Source organism: Haliotis asinina, chromosome 1, assembly GCF_037392515.1.
Source record: "Haliotis asinina isolate JCU_RB_2024 chromosome 1, JCU_Hal_asi_v2, whole genome shotgun sequence".
In the NCBI taxonomy this organism is placed as follows: Eukaryota; Metazoa; Mollusca; class Gastropoda; order Lepetellida; family Haliotidae; genus Haliotis; species Haliotis asinina.
The window spans coordinates 51,090,067-51,107,558 of NC_090280.1; the positions used below are offsets into that span (position 1 = coordinate 51,090,067).

At 42.6% G+C, this 17,492-nt stretch overlaps 1 protein-coding gene across 1 annotated transcript in view; it reads right to left on the bottom strand.

Annotated features, from left to right (window-relative positions):
* Positions 1–722: 722 nt before the first annotated feature.
* LOC137293230 (ubiquitin-protein ligase E3B-like) overlaps positions 723–17,492 on the bottom strand; it is a 42,967-nt gene continuing 26,197 nt past the window's right edge. The window contains exons 18-30 of the mRNA XM_067823894.1: positions 11,145–11,263; positions 10,766–10,880; positions 10,054–10,153; positions 7,692–7,811; positions 7,062–7,139; positions 6,446–6,544; positions 5,795–5,902; positions 5,533–5,670; positions 5,317–5,441; positions 4,666–4,848; positions 3,971–4,082; positions 3,314–3,406; positions 723–2,793 (exon numbers count right to left, since the gene is read on the bottom strand). Coding sequence (XP_067679995.1) covers positions 2,602–2,793; positions 3,314–3,406; positions 3,971–4,082; positions 4,666–4,848; positions 5,317–5,441; positions 5,533–5,670; positions 5,795–5,902; positions 6,446–6,544; positions 7,062–7,139; positions 7,692–7,811; positions 10,054–10,153; positions 10,766–10,880; positions 11,145–11,263 — 1,582 coding nt within the window. The 3' untranslated portion in view covers positions 723–2,601. The remainder of the gene's footprint in view (positions 2,794–3,313; positions 3,407–3,970; positions 4,083–4,665; positions 4,849–5,316; positions 5,442–5,532; positions 5,671–5,794; positions 5,903–6,445; positions 6,545–7,061; positions 7,140–7,691; positions 7,812–10,053; positions 10,154–10,765; positions 10,881–11,144; positions 11,264–17,492) is intronic.

The following is a 17,492-nucleotide window of genomic DNA, read 5'->3' on the forward strand; positions in this document are numbered from 1 at the left end:
AACTTCAAGGAACGAAACCTAGAACTTCAGTATGATAATGGCACACTTAAACCTCTTGCCTACCCTAACCAACTTATTACTGTAAGTTCTGATGGTATATCCTGCAATGTCATAAATATCATAGTGTGCATTTCTAAGCTTCAGGCAGTTGGAAGGACAAAAACCAACAAACCTGGCAACACACTGGCAAGCAATGCAGACCATGTTATACTATGTATAGTCCTATGTTATAATTGTAAAACTTCATGTTATACCATGTACAACACAATAATATACCATATAAAACCCCATGTTATACCATGTAGACCCTTACTGACACAAACATGATTCTGACTACAGATCATTATCAGATGCAGACCATGATCATCAGATCCTGAAACAACTAAACTCTGCCCAAGGACTTTCAGACACTTTGGCTTCTGTTCCAACAAAGCTCTTAAGGGACAGGGAGTATGTGTACCAAGTGCAGTGTCTATTCTAGAACTGAAAATCCAGGGACGATTTGTCGCCCCCTCACAAAAAAAGGAGGGGGGGGGGAGGGGATTTGGAAAATGAAGGGGGGGAATACCTGTATTACCATCTTTCAAAATAGTGTGGATGTACGACAACCAGTGAAACGATGGCTCATTTTGTTTTGTCTGCAATAGTCACATATCACAGCACTAAGCTCATTTTGAGAGAGCCATGGCCATTCTTTCAATCTTTTTTTCTGAATTTTCTGGTTTGTTTTATTTTCGGAGTCGGGGTCAGTCTCGGGGTTTTGCTCTCCTTTTGATTCACACGTCTCCTTAACAGATGTATCGGTCTGGGGAGACATGGCTGACACTGCTGCTTTCTCAGTGGTATTTTGTGCAAAAAAGTCATGTATTTGCATTCTTTTGCATGACATTCACGCCAAATTACCACAAACCGTTGTAAATAAGAATTTTGTATTCATTTGTCATCTGCAACTTCAAGTGATAATATTGTCTGATTTCGAAAAACAAAGCTAAAACGAACTGATGTTCTAAAAAAGATGACTAAACTGTGTTTTGCAAGCACTGTACACATGCACTGTTTTGAGTTCATAGTCTAATGTCACTTAATTAATTAATCAAATCATAACTTCATCGAAATATGTGATCTATTTTCATACTGATATGAATGGAATTTCGTTTCCCCAGTGCCAATAGTGGTTTTCACCAAGGGAGGTTACTCTGTTATGTTTATATGATGTTACTTGAACTTGACTCTGTGGCCGACTCCATTTTAAAATGTCATTCCTTGTTAATATAAAGATTTTTTCATATGTTTTTTTGAAAGGTGGGTATGGAGCAAATTACTATGTGCGACAATTCACACGGTGTTGTATATATGAGGGGAGATCTGATCATTATTAGTGCAAATCACGCAATCGCACGTCCTAGAATAGACACTGCAAGTGCATCCCTGCATATGTTCATCAGTAAAGTGAAAGTTCTAACTCACAAACTCCACCCGTCTGTAGCAGTGCAGGTCTGTCTGTTTGATGTCAGCTATATACAGCCACTAGTCTACATAGGTTCAACAGCAGGAAATGCCCTAGCTACCAAACAGTCATCTAGACTCTTTCCATCTTCAAGAGACTCATATGCATATAATTAGGGTTCACTAAATCAAAGCACCAGTATATTTCTGTTTCTTTTGAGAATCAATAGACTTGCGGTTACATCAAATCAACCTAACAGTTCAATTAATCTGAGTATTTTCAACACAGATTGCATCAAATACACTAGATACACAATAAAATGGATCCCATGACCCGTGGTACAAAGAAGGATGACTGCATGCTATAACCTACATGTAGTTTCTACCCTTGCATTAGGTATATATACATTGTACACCTGTTAAGAGTAGAGTCGTCTCTCTACATTATGAAACATTCCATGCTTTTTGTCGGAAAGAACTGCTGAACTACACTCGTACATATCGAAAAACATACAACTCCAGATCATTCACATACTGTGGATAGTGCATGAGCGTATGGGAAGCTGACACAACACAGTTTACAGTTGGTAAGCTATTATGAGTGAGTGATATTTTTGCTGGCAACAAATGGAACAGTATTCAGTTAATAATCAGGGCTTAATGTGCAAGAAACACTCAAAACAACCCGTGTAAATACTGACTCTGGTGCCTGGCAATAACACATGATTGGCAAAGCTTTGGATTTGACCCATGATCCTCTCACAGCTAGGGGAAACAGCTCTTTATCCTATTAGAGATCAGACTAGATGGTGCTTCCATGGAAGCATGGCTGAAGATAGTTTCAGTCCAAAATTTAAGGCATTCAATATGAACAAAATAATTTGTTCAGATTTGAGTTCACATTTTGTAAACTAAGATACATTTATTGTGAGTGAGTGAATTGGGTTTGATTACACTCCAGACTATATATGTTTTATCACAAGTAGCTTAGTATGGCATGAAATCCACAAATGATGACATACCATACTGATTCCAACTCAACCTCTAAAGTTTGTAACCTAAGTGGATTTACGTTGAATGTTTTCATCTACCACAGCTTCATCTTGTAAGGATCTGCAAGTGGATGAGGAGGCAGAGAGGTGTGGAACAATGACATCATGATATTTCAAAACCAGAGTGTGAGTGAATAGCATAGCGGAGCTTGTCACGGAGAATGCTCTTCTTGGAGTAGTTTGGGAGTTTGAGTAGGTTGAAACAGGTGGAGGATGTTGGGAGGCGCCCGCCAGCATCCTTCTTCTTGATGTTGAAGAATCCCTTGAGGACACTGCCCACTGTGTCACCAGTATCCTATGGGATTGAAGAATACAGTTAGAGCAGTAATTTTGTTTACCATTGTCAGGTCTTCGTGAAATCTTTTAATCAAATGGTCCAAACACAGAGGGTTGCTATTCTTTCCACTGTGGTAGATGCGCTTCCACTAATAGGAATGGATCAATAGTTGTTTTCATCATATCTTTATCAGAAAACACAGACATAAATCATTGGATCAGTTTCACATAGCAACAATTTCTTCAGGATTTCTTTGAATGCCGGTCATCTTAAGCAGCTGAAATAGATGCAATACAAGTTAGTTTTAACTACAGAATAATTGAGTCTGTTGTATCTCTATGACAAACTATGAAAATATTGCATGCTGGTCTGTAAACTGAATCTGGACCAAACAATCCTCTGACTGACACTGGACACTCTGATCAGGGTACATAGACATTAAAAAAAAACAGGTCTGACTTCCCAATTTAATCAGTCGCTCCCAACAAAGGTCAGATAAGAAACACAAGACCTGACCGCGGCTAGTGACAGCACTGACCTGGTCGTCGCTGACCTCCACACATCGGATAGAGAAGGGCGGCTCAAGGTTGGCAAAACCAAGCAGTGGGGGCTTGGAACAGCTGGTCACAAACTGGAGGAAAATCATCATCATCGTCATCATCATCATCAAGAAGGCTGTTATGATTCACTCATATATTCAGTGAACCTATCCGTAGCCCTTTATGAATTCAGTTCGCTATTCGTGGTCACCAGAACCAGATAAAGCGTGTTTTACTTGAACCCTTACATCCTTTTCAAAAGATATGCAAGAATAGAACATGTACTGGCCTTGCAGCAGCGCAGTTCATGTTAGTTTGTCAAGGCCACACATGGTACTGTCGATTATAACCATTACATACCAATTTGAGCAGCATGAGATCAATGCTTATTGTTGGGATGACAACTCATGCATGGGCAGATCCAAGAATTTTGAAAGGTGATGGGGGTAAAAAACTCCAATGAGGTCATGTCATGTTCAAATGGGGGGTTCAAACTCCCTGAACCCCACCTCTGGATCCACCCACGTTGTGCATCATGTAGTGTGGGGTATTACAGATGATATTACATTGATGACAAAGACTATAAGCATGATAACAGTTTCCATAAAATGTGCAATATACTAAAGATAAATGACTTCCAGGTAGAGTTATCTGACCTTGAGGAAAAGTCCCTTCTCTGGGAATGTGAGGTCTTTCTCCAGAATATCCCACAGCCAGTTGATAACTTTGTGGTTGTTATGGTAACCACCATAGTATTGAGTATGCCTCCTGTAACAGACAACAGCTCAACTACTTACATCCACTGATAAGTTAATGAAATGATAAAATTATCACTGATGAGTGAACAAAATGGCAAAGTTATCTATCTCCTACCAGGTACCAAACCACTGAAGAGCACACAAAATAACAAAGCTGTCAATCTCTTAACATAGGTACCAATCCACTAATCAGCAAAAAAAAATGATGAAGCTATGTATGCCATACCAGGTACCCATCCATTGATGATAAAAAATAATGATAAAGCTATCTAGTTCCTACCAGGTCTCATAAACTGATAAGCAGATAAGCAAAAATGATGGTGAAATTATTCATCTCATGCATGAAAGTCATTTGGTCTTCTGGTTTCAGATTCAATGAACAAAGACCAAAGTACGCGAATAAAAATTTACTGAGCAATTTCTGTTTGCAAAGCTCTATGTCTGTATATGCAAGAAGCCCACAGTAAATGACTCAAATATACTGAATTTGTTTAGATGACCTGCCATACGTCTCTTATGATCCTTGTTTGTCAAATGATGAGTTTTCCTGTACAGTGATCTCAAAGTTGTTTAATTCTGAACTGGCACCCTACCTCAGGTCCTCAATATCGACCTCCATGTTGTCTCCGGAGATGAGTTTCTGGAGTTCAGGTGCGGAAAACATCTGTAACCAATCAGGGTTGACAACAGCCTTGAAGCCTCTAATGAAGGCCAATGTCTGCTCCTTGATCTGGCGGTACATTCGGAAGTGGGCCATCAAGTGCACATAGCGGATCCTGGCAAAACAATGAGTGAGTGAGTGAGTGAGTGAGTGAGTGAGTGAGTGAGCGAGCGAGCGAGCGTCGTACAACACTTTGAGCAACATTCCAACAATTTCCCATTGTGTCAGTGTTTTGGAATTGAGCCCAGACCTTCTATTGGAATCTGCCTGTAGTCTACCCCTGGAAGAGAAGACATTGAGTGTTTCTTGTAGAACACCCAACAACATTCCAGCTACTGACTCCAGACTGACCAACTTGTGACATTATGCACACTGTCCAACATTGTCACTTCACATCATCTCACATACATTCTGTCCTTCAGCTACATCATGCAGGTGGCAGGATTTTCCAGCATCTCACACCAAAACGTAAAAGCACAAAATCACATGTATAATAACATAATTGAAAACTGGTTCACAATCTCATGACTGCAAGTCAATTTGATTTCTCACTAACAGACACTAGTCAGTGTTCTTGACTTACTTGTTCTCGTTGGTGACGGAGATGGCCTTCCCTCCTGGAACCAACTCATGAGTCTCCAGCCGTCCCATGCAATCCTCATCACAGGAGAAGGTCAGCTCAAGGTCACACATGTCTCCATCGTAGTGCTGTCAAACATACACAGAATTATACAACATCTTGACAAAGATTTGCTGACTTCTTTCGCGTTTCATGATGTAGGTACTGAGTGTGTCTTACCTTGATGTAGGTGAGGCTCTTCGCCAGCTCTGGATCAAGCGAGGGCAGCTCATCCAGGGAGCTGTAGGTAGAGCTCTGTTGGCGCCCCAGGAGCTGCGTCAGGAAGAAGGGGGCGAATGGAATGTCTACAACAATACCCTGGGAAGAGAGCACAAATATGTCACAAAACAATATTGTATCCTCTGGTTTCTCCGTCAAACCGGGAGTAAAACTGCAAAAAGACTAAGTGAATGTTAGAACATGCTACAGTCATTGTACCCACCTCATAGAGAGCCTTGGCCAGCATCTTGCCCACAAACTCAAACAGAGCTAGGTGGTTCTCCTGGATGTAGGATGTGGATGAGGGGTAAAGCTTCTGCTCGCTCGTCACCTGCAGAAACACAGTGGGAAGTCAGGGTCTGAATAGGTGGTTGGATGGTTGGTTTGTGTTTAGCGCCAAATTTAGCAATATTCCAGGTATATAGTGGTGATGTGTCAGTTTATAATCCTGCCTGAACCAGACAATAAAGTTGTCAGTTGCATGAACATAGCATTGACCTGCACAATTGGGACATGGTGATATGTGTAAACCAAGTCAGCAAGCATGACCCACTGATCCTGTTAGTCATCTCTTATGACAAACATGGGTTGGTGCAGTGAGAATAGAATCACTGGACCTATTCTTGGCTCCCTGTGAGAAGACAGTCTGTGGGCCCAGCAGCCTCACTCACTGACACCAACAGACATTCTTACTTGAAATCCTTAGTTTCTGCAGTTAAGTCCCAAACCCATACTGACACCTGCATCAACAGCATAATACTGTGACCTATAAAGGCCGTTGGTCGCCATTATTACAGGTACTACTAGGTTACCTGACAGCTACAGACAGAGATTACCAAAGTATTGAATAAGTCACACGTTTCTGTCAACTGACCTTGAACAGATTGAGAGCAGGATCAAACACTCTGGCAATGGTTTCTTCCAGGAACTCCTTAAACACTCCATCCTGGTCGATACCAGCCTCATCCAGGCCCTAAGTGAGATACACAGTCAGATACTCAGTCAGATATGTTGTGAGTGTTTGTGTTCAGCTTATCAGAAGACTCACCAAAGATCCACATAGCCAAGAAATTGCTTCGAATTAAACAACTGCCAGTAGAAAAAGATTTGAAATTACTGTTAACTAACAAACATCCATTTAAGAAAAGATTGTCATCAACAGATCTCAGTGATTTACATTAGGCCTAAAAAATAATGTTGTGGTTCTGATTACCAAGCTTGAATTCTTTGATGCTATTCTTTTAGTGGAATGTATAAATAGGCTTTCAGATACCATCATGTTTTCTTTGCACCAACAGACATTGGCCCAGTGCTAGGAATCTCAATCTGAATAAACAACTACTTCTTGATAAATGTGCTGTTAATTAGTTTGTAGTTTATGTCTAAAAAATTAAAAATAAAATAAAATCCTCACTTTGTACCTTAAATATTAAAGTGGTGTACGCAGAACCACAACATGTTTTTTTGCTGACCTATATCATGTCCCTGACCTGTTCATTGATGAACTTGACCCTGATGACCCCCTTCATGGCTCGCGATGGGAGCTGGGCCAGCTGCCGATACCCGTCCTGGAACACAAGCACCAGTAAATACTCGTCAACACACACAATACTATAAAAACCGAAATTTCATCAACGGTGGCCTGTGATCCCTTGTAGAGTCAATAGACTCTACATATCACGATGCCGACCCTACACCCGTACCTCAACTAGGCTAGTGTTAACCCTGTATCTCAATGTGCCAGACCTACATCTGTATTTCAACAATGCCAGGCCTACACCCGTACCTCAACTATGCCAGCCCTAAACCCGAATCTGCATGTGCCAGACCTACATAAGTATCTGAACGATGCCAGCTAACACTCTTACGTCAATGAGGCAAGCTCTACACCCATATCTCAATGAGGTGTCCACTACTCCCGTATCTCAATGAGGTCTGTCCTACACCTGTACCTCAATGATGCGATCCCTACACTATTATCTCAACGATGTCAGCCCTACACCCGCATCTCAATGAGGTCAGCTCTTCACCAATACCTCGACAATGACAGCCAAACATCCTTATCTCAATGATGCCAGCCTTGCACCCATACCTCAATGATGCCAGCCCCACATTCATACCTCAACAATGCGACTTCTATGCACTGTGATGAGTGTCGACTGTGGGGAGGTGCACACCGACTCAGTCAGCCCTAAGGCATCCTTCTCCTTCGCCACATTCTTACGGAATAATATAACTCTCTGAAACAAACCCAAAGATTGAAAGTCTACTATACATACAGTCTAATTAAACCTAGACTCAGTATCATTCATTACTATGTCTACCAAACCCTACTAGTGGGTCGCATCAGCTAACCTTTCAAATTGACCAATCAGAACACAGCTTACCAATTTGCAAAAGTTGACAGTCACAGTTTTGCCCTGAACTATTATAACAAGACACAGTCATCAATGTCCCCCACATTACCTCCAATTTCAGTCAAAGTCAAACTTGTTGCCATGGAAACGCCAAAAATATTTTATTCAGAATTCCAAAACTATCACCAGTACACCACTAGACCAATCTATGTGTCAAGTTTGGTGAAGAAGTATTGAACGGTTTTAGAGATCTGCTCCGGAAAAGTTAACTGTGCACGGATGGACAGACGGACATACGGACGGACGCAGGACTGACGGATGCACGGACGGGTGCATTTTAATACCCCCCGCAAAGCGCGTTGCGGGAAATAACAAAAGCACAAGGATGGTAGTGCATTGATGTTACAAAGGCAGAAAATAAACGAAGATGTCGGGGACCTAAATTAAGAAGCCTCACACAGGGCTAACGGATGCACTGTTCTCTTGACGTGCCTGCCGCCCTACAGTAAGATGAACATTACCAGACAAAACAGATGATAAATAATTTGATTACTGTGTTTTTCGAAAATTGAGTCAAACTAAGAGGTTTTATCTGTTTTAAAACATAAACGTAATGTTCCCAGCAGTGATGTTAGCTGAGTGATGTGACCACAAACCAAGAAACTAAGATGCAACGGAAAAGTTTACTGCAACAGGCTGTACGAGGAGGCGATGACAAGTGACATGCACTGTGACGTCGGTTTCATTGTGACGAAATGTGTAAGTGTTCGATTACGAGGGGGCAGGCTAGAATGGCGCAGTCACATCAAGGAATTGTGATGCAATACAAAAAGAGCATACTATCGTCTGATAAAGTACTGTCGGCACCTTTGATCTTTCACCGAAGCATCTTAGAAAGCATGTAGTGACCAATATTGAGCCTAAATTAACTTAGACCGCTTTACATACATACCAGCAGCCACATTCTTACAGAATGCTATAACTCTGAAACAAACATCAGAATTACAAGTCTACTTAAATACACACCAGAGTGAGTGAGTATGCTTTTACACCGCTTTTAGCAGTATTCCAGCAATGTCACGGGCAGAGGACACCAGAAATGGACTTCACACACTGTACACATGTGGAGAATCAAACCCAAGTCTTCTGTGTGATGAGCAAATGCTTTAGCCACAAAGCTACTCCACCGCCCCCATACACACTAGAGGCCTTATGAACTATTTTATTGACATGCCCTGATACTCTCTTTGAAGTTGATTTCGAAGTGATAAACATGAAGGGGTGATTTAGGTGCTAGTTGGTGCTGACTGCCGGCTGGTAATGAAGCAAACAAAAGCCAGGAGTAAATCAAGGTGTATGTAGTGCTTGGGTATTTAATCACTGATAGCTAGTGGACAATGGGTAATTTAGCACTGATAGGAAGTGGACAATTGGCAAAAATTAATTACAGAGAGGTAATGGACAATGGGTAATTATTGACACCTGACAGATAGTGAAAAATGGGTAACTCTTGATTAGTGATAGGTTTTGAACAATGTGTAAGTATGAACAGATAGGTAGTCAACAACGGGAGTCAAGGGGGGTAATGGTACTGACTGATATTAATGATGAAATGGTAACTAGCTACATAACCAAAAAGAATCAGCAGAAGATGTCTGAATTGTTCAAATGGAAACCGAGAAAACACAAATGAAAAAATCTGCAAGCAGCAAAATGCAAAAGGCACAACTTTTGTATCAGTCTTATATATCTGCCGACTGTTGTTGAAAAATATGGAATGGGTTTTGAGTTATGCTCCCAACACAAAATGACGACGGATGGACAGACAGACAGACAGTTGGGGCGTTGACTATATCTTCCCCCGTATTATGTGTCGGGGAAATAAAACCTATGATTTTAAGCTGTTGTCCTCATCAAGGCTGAGTCTCCTGCCATCTTCTAGTGCTGTGGCCAACTGTCTATGACCAGACTGCTCTAGCTGGACAGCAATAGATTCATTAGACAGACACAGAGGACCCTAGTACCAGGCTCCACCCATAACACTCATGGTGAAAAAGGTTTTGGCTTCAGCCTCTACAGCAACCCAACAGATCAATACCAGCAGCCTGTCCTACTCGTCCCTTACCTCATGGAATGGAATGATGTGGGGCACTTTCTGCATAAGGAACTGTACTGTTTTCCTGCCTCTCTCCAGCTCCCCCATGAATTGACTGGCCTTCACGTCCCTGCAGAAACCAAACATACACACTCTTGCTCAGCACATGATTCCAACAGAGAAATACTCAACATGCCAGTTTAATGGCAAAAACATACAACTGACACAGATTCAACACTTTGATGAAATCTTGCTGCACACAAAGTGCTGTAATAAGGGTAAATGTGAGAGATATGAACCAACCATCACAAACTCCTGACACACCTAAGGGATATAACTCTGTCCAGAGAATTTACCTTATGGGATTTAGTCCATGCATAAGCTTAAGGGAGAGATAGGTACAGTTTGATTCTTGTTTAACTACACTCGCAGCAATATTCCAGCTATATGGCATCAGTCTATAAATATTCAAGTCTGGACCAGACTATCCAGTGATAGCATCACGAGCATCATTCAACACAATTTGTATATGTTATCATGTGTCAACTCCGTCAACAAAGCTGACCACCCAGGGCCATTTATCCCTTCTTACGACAAGCATGGGCTGCTGAACAGGCTGCTATTCTAAACCAAATATTCATGGGCAGAGTGACAGGGAATTTACAGGTAATTAATGACAATCATTAGTGGAGTTTCACAGGTTTATTGATTTATTAGCTGTATGGTGATTCATTACACGGACCTGACCAGCCAGTGATGACTGTGTGTGTAGCTGCGACGTGCGTCTCGCTCATGTAGGATGATCAGGAGGTTCCAGGAGGAGGAGAAGACATCACTAACTCCTGCAGTCTGGATGTCTGGAACACAACAGCAAATACAGTGGGAGTGAGAACTGTGTTCACCTTTAATGCTCACTTAACTCAGCACTTGTATGTTGATGGTTTTCATAAATGTAATTTTCTAAATAAAATTGATATTTTATTCTTATCCTGACTCATGACAAAAGCAATTACGCATGAGTCAGTATAAGGAAAAATATGTATTGTTATTGTATTATTACCTTGAATATTGTTGGTCTAGTTTGTGTTGGTCTACCAATTGCTTGAGTTCACTTCACTCACCCATGAGACCATGCCAGATGACTCGGAATACAAACAGGTTTAGGAACTCGCTCATCTTGACGAAGTCGGACATCTTGAACACCTTCTGCTGCTCATACATCTCCATGTCATCCAGAGTACTGCAATACAGAGAGAGTGAGAGATTGTGAGCTGTCAGAGATCAAGGCACTCACAGAAAGAGATAGTCAATGGGTGAGGCAGCCAGAGGGTGAAACAGTCAGACTGTGAGACTGTCAGAGATCAAGGTATTCACAGAGTGAAATAGTCAAAGGGTTAGGTAGTCAGATGATGAGACTGTCAGAGAACAAGGCACTCACAGAAAGAGATAGTCAATGGGTGAGGCAGCCAGAGGGTGAAACAGTCAGACTGTGAGACTGTCAGAGATCAAGGTACTCACAGAGTGAAATAGTCAAAGGGTTAGGCAGTCAGATGATGAGACTGTCAGAGAACAAGGTACCCACAGAGTGAGATTGTGCTCACAAAAGAAGATTATATTTGGTTCTTATTGGAAACTGAAACCAACAATCATCAGTGTATGAAATAGCATCTGTCCGGTGACCCACTACAGGCTTACAACTTTATGCTTATAGCCAGCCCTGTCAGCCAGTACATTTTCCAAGGGTATATATTTGACCATTTCATTGACTACAGGAAATATTTCGAAAATATTTTACAATTGTGGTAGCTAGATGATGTCTGTATAGTTCACGATCAACCAAACTGTAACTTCCACAGATCAACCTACCCATTTATCTAAAACTAAATGTGACTGTTCTAGAGAAGGCTTTCAACCAATGAATAATGTCGTTCTTTTCTCTTTTCTGATTCAGATGGCAGGGACACTAAATGAATCAACAGTGACCACCAAGTTATGGCTTTATTGAATTTGCTTCTGCACATGTTTAAGTCTACCTCACTACAAGCTGTTCATTAATTGCTTTATTTAACCCCATATCTAAAGTTCCTATTTTAATACAGGGCTGGTGACATGTTAACAGGGCCGGGGCATGTTGTAGTTATCAGCCCTGTGGGCTTCCTGCCTCTTTTTAGGAGTTTCATATACTGCAATCATCACAACCCAGCATGTCTATGGAAGGCAACCCTACACAACACTTTCAACCACTGCCTCACCATTGATGAGATGGTTGGATGTACTTACGGGATAAGATGGCTGGATGCTACTTACAGGATGAGATGGTTGGATGTACTTACATGATGAGACTGCTAGAGCTATTTACATGATGAGATGGCTGGATGTATTTACATGATGAGATGGTTGGATGTACTTACAGGATGAGATGGCTGGATGTACTTACAGGATGAGATGGTTGGATGTACTTACAGGGTGAGATGGCTGGATGTACTTACATGATAAGATGGCTGGATGTATTTACATGATGAGATGGCTGGATGTACTTACAGGATGAGATGGCAGGATGTACTTACATGATGAGACAGCTAGAGCTATTTACATGATGAGATGGCTGGATGTATTTACATGATGAGATGGTTGGATGTACTTACAGGATGAGATGGCTGGATGTACTTACAGGATGAGATGGTTGGATGTACTTACAGGGTGAGATGGCTGGATGTACTTACATGATGAGATGGCTGGATGTATTTACATGATGAGATGGCTGGATGTACTTACAGGATGAGATGGCTGGATGTACTTACAGAGTGAGATGGCTGGATGTACTTACATGATGAGACAGCTAGAGCTATTTACATGATGAAATGGCTGGATGCTACTTACATGATGAGATGGTTGGATGTACTTACATGATGAGACAGCTAGAGCTATTTACATGATGAGATGGTTGGATGCTACTTACATGATGAGATGGCTGGATGCTATTTACATGATGAGATGGTTGGATGTACTTACAGGATGAGATGGGTGGATGCTACTTACAGGATGAGATGGTTGGATGCTACTTACAGGATGAGATGGGTGGATGTACTTACAGGATGAGATGGCTGGATGTACTTACAGGATGAGATGGCTGGATGTACTTACAGGATGAGATGGTTGGATGCTACTTACAGGATGAGATGGTTGGATGCTACTTACAGGATGAGATGGGTGGATGTACTTACAGGATGAGATGGCTGGATGCTACTTACAGGATGAGATGGCTGGATGTACTTACAGGATGAGATGGCTGGATGTACTTACAGGATGAGATGGCTGGATGCTACTTACAGGATGAGATGGTTGGATGCTACTTACAGGATGAGATGGCTGGATGCTACTTACATGATGAGATGGCTGGATGTACTTACAGGATGAGATGGCTGGATGCTACTTACAGGATGAGATGGCTGGATGTACTTACAGGATGAGATGGCTGGATGTACTTACAGGATGAGATGGCTGGATGCTACTGACAGGATGAGATGGTTGGATGCTACTTACAGGATGAGATGGCTGGATGCTACTTACATGATGAGATGGCTGGATGTACTTACAGGATGAGATGGGTGGATGTACTTACAGGATGAGATGGGTGGATGTACTTACAGGATGAGATGGCTGGATGCTACTTACAGGATGAGATGGCTGGATGCTACTTACAGGATGAGATGGTTGGATGCTACTTACAGGATGAGATGGGTGGATGTACTTACAGGATGAGATGGGTGGATGTACTTACAGGATGAGATGGTTGGATGCTACTTACAGGATGAGATGGTTGGATGCTACTTACAGGATGAGATGGTTGGATGCTACTTACAGGATGAGATGGCTGGATGCTACTTACAGGATGAGATGGTTGGATGCTACTTACAGGATGAGATGGCTGGATGCTACTTACAGGATGAGATGGCTGGATGCTACTTACAGGATGAGATGGCTGGATGCTACTTACAGGATGAGATGGTTGGATGCTACTTACAGGATGAGATGGCTGGATGCTACTTACAGGATGAGATGGTTGGATGCTACTTACAGGATGAGATGGCTGGATGCTACTTACAGGATGAGATGGCTGGATGCTACTTACAGGATGAGATGGCTGGATGCTACTTACAGGATGAGATGGGTGGATGTACTTACAGGATGAGATGGCTGGATGCTACTTACAGGATGAGATGGCTGGATGCTACTTACAGGATGAGATGGCTGGATGCTACTTACAGGATGAGATGGCTGGATGCTACTTACAGGATGAGATGGCTGGATGTACTTACAGGATGAGATGGCTGGATGCTACTTACAGGATGAGATGGCTGGATGCTACTTACAGGATGAGATGGTTGCATGCTACTTACAGGATGAGATGGCTGGATGCTACTTACAGGATGAGATGGTTGGATGTACTTACAGGGTGAGATGGCTGGATGTACTTACATGATGAGATGGCTGGATGCTACTTACAGGATGAGATGGGTGGATGTACTTACAGGATGAGATGGTTGGATGCTACTTACAGGATGAGATGGGTGGATGTACTTACAGGGTGAGATGGCTGGATGTACTTACATGATGAGATGGCTGGATGCTACTTACAGGATGAGATGGGTGGATGTACTTACAGGATGAGATGGTTGGATGCTACTTACAGGATGAGATGGTTGGATGTACTTACAGGATGAGACAGCTAGAGCTATTTACATGATGAAATGGCTGGATGCTACTTACATGATGAGATGGTTGGATGTACTTACATGATGAGACAGCTAGAGCTATTTACATGATGAGATGGTTGGATGCTACTTACATGATGAGATGGCTGGATGCTATTTACATGATGAGATGGTTGGATGTACTTACAGGATGAGATGGGTGGATGCTACTTACAGGATGAGATGGTTGGATGCTACTTACAGGATGAGATGGGTGGATGTACTTACAGGATGAGATGGCTGGATGTACTTACAGGATGAGATGGCTGGATGTACTTACAGGATGAGATGGTTGGATGCTACTTACAGGATGAGATGGTTGGATGCTACTTACAGGATGAGATGGGTGGATGTACTTACAGGATGAGATGGCTGGATGCTACTTACAGGATGAGATGGCTGGATGTACTTACAGGATGAGATGGCTGGATGTACTTACAGGATGAGATGGCTGGATGCTACTTACAGGATGAGATGGTTGGATGCTACTTACAGGATGAGATGGCTGGATGCTACTTACATGATGAGATGGCTGGATGTACTTACAGGATGAGATGGCTGGATGCTACTTACAGGATGAGATGGCTGGATGTACTTACAGGATGAGATGGCTGGATGTACTTACAGGATGAGATGGCTGGATGCTACTGACAGGATGAGATGGTTGGATGCTACTTACAGGATGAGATGGCTGGATGCTACTTACATGATGAGATGGCTGGATGTACTTACAGGATGAGATGGGTGGATGTACTTACAGGATGAGATGGGTGGATGTACTTACAGGATGAGATGGCTGGATGCTACTTACAGGATGAGATGGCTGGATGCTACTTACAGGATGAGATGGTTGGATGCTACTTACAGGATGAGATGGGTGGATGTACTTACAGGATCAGATGGGTGGATGTACTTACAGGATGAGATGGTTGGATGCTACTTACAGGATGAGATGGTTGGATGCTACTTACAGGATGAGATGGTTGGATGCTACTTACAGGATGAGATGGCTGGATGCTACTTACAGGATGAGATGGTTGGATGCTACTTACAGGATGAGATGGCTGGATGCTACTTACAGGATGAGATGGCTGGATGCTACTTACAGGATGAGATGGCTGGATGCTACTTACAGGATGAGATGGTTGGATGCTACTTACAGGATGAGATGGCTGGATGCTACTTACAGGATGAGATGGTTGGATGCTACTTACAGGATGAGATGGCTGGATGCTACTTACATGATGAGATGGCTGGATGTACTTACAGGATGAGATGGGTGGATGTACTTACAGGATGAGATGGGTGGATGTACTTACAGGATGAGATGGCTGGATGCTACTTACAGGATGAGATGGCTGGATGCTACTTACAGGATGAGATGGTTGGATGCTACTTACAGGATGAGATGGGTGGATGTACTTACAGGATGAGATGGGTGGATGTACTTACAGGATGAGATGGTTGGATGCTACTTACAGGATGAGATGGTTGGATGCTACTTACAGGATGAGATGGTTGGATGCTACTTACAGGATGAGATGGCTGGATGCTACTTACAGGATGAGATGGTTGGATGCTACTTACAGGATGAGATGGGTGGATGTACTTACAGGATGAGATGGGTGGATGTACTTACAGGATGAGATGGTTGGATGCTACTTACAGGATGAGATGGTTGGATGCTACTTACAGGATGAGATGGTTGGATGCTACTTACAGGATGAGATGGCTGGATGCTACTTACAGGATGAGATGGTTGGATGCTACTTACAGGATGAGATGGCTGGATGCTACTTACAGGATGAGATGGCTGGATGCTACTTACAGGATGAGATGGCTGGATGCTACTTACAGGATGAGATGGTTGGATGCTACTTACAGGATGAGATGGCTGGATGCTACTTACAGGATGAGATGGTTGGATGCTACTTACAGGATGAGATGGCTGGATGCTACTTACATGATGAGATGGCTGGATGTACTTACAGGATGAGATGGGTGGATGTACTTACAGGATGAGATGGGTGGATGTACTTACAGGATGAGATGGCTGGATGCTACTTACAGGATGAGATGGCTGGATGCTACTTACAGGATGAGATGGTTGGATGCTACTTACAGGATGAGATGGGTGGATGTACTTACAGGATGAGATGGGTGGATGTACTTACAGGATGAGATGGTTGGATGCTACTTACAGGATGAGATGGTTGGATGCTACTTACAGGATGAGATGGTTGGATGCTACTTACAGGATGAGATGGCTGGATGCTACTTACAGGATGAGATGGTTGGATGCTACTTACAGGATGAGATGGCTGGATGCTACTTACAGGATGAGATGGCTGGATGCTACTTACAGGATGAGATGGCTGGATGCTACTTACAGGATGAGATGGTTGGATGCTACTTACAGGATGAGATGGCTGGATGCTACTTACAGGATGAGATGGTTGGATGCTACTTACAGGATGAGATGGCTGGATGCTACTTACAGGATGAGATGGCTGGATGCTACTTACAGGATGAGATGGCTGGATGCTACTTACAGGATGAGATGGGTGGATGTACTTACAGGATGAGATGGCTGGATGCTACTTACAGGATGAGATGGCTGGATGCTACTTACAGGATGAGATGGCTGGATGCTACTTACAGGATGAGATGGCTGGATGCTACTTACAGGATGAGATGGCTGGATGTACTTACAGG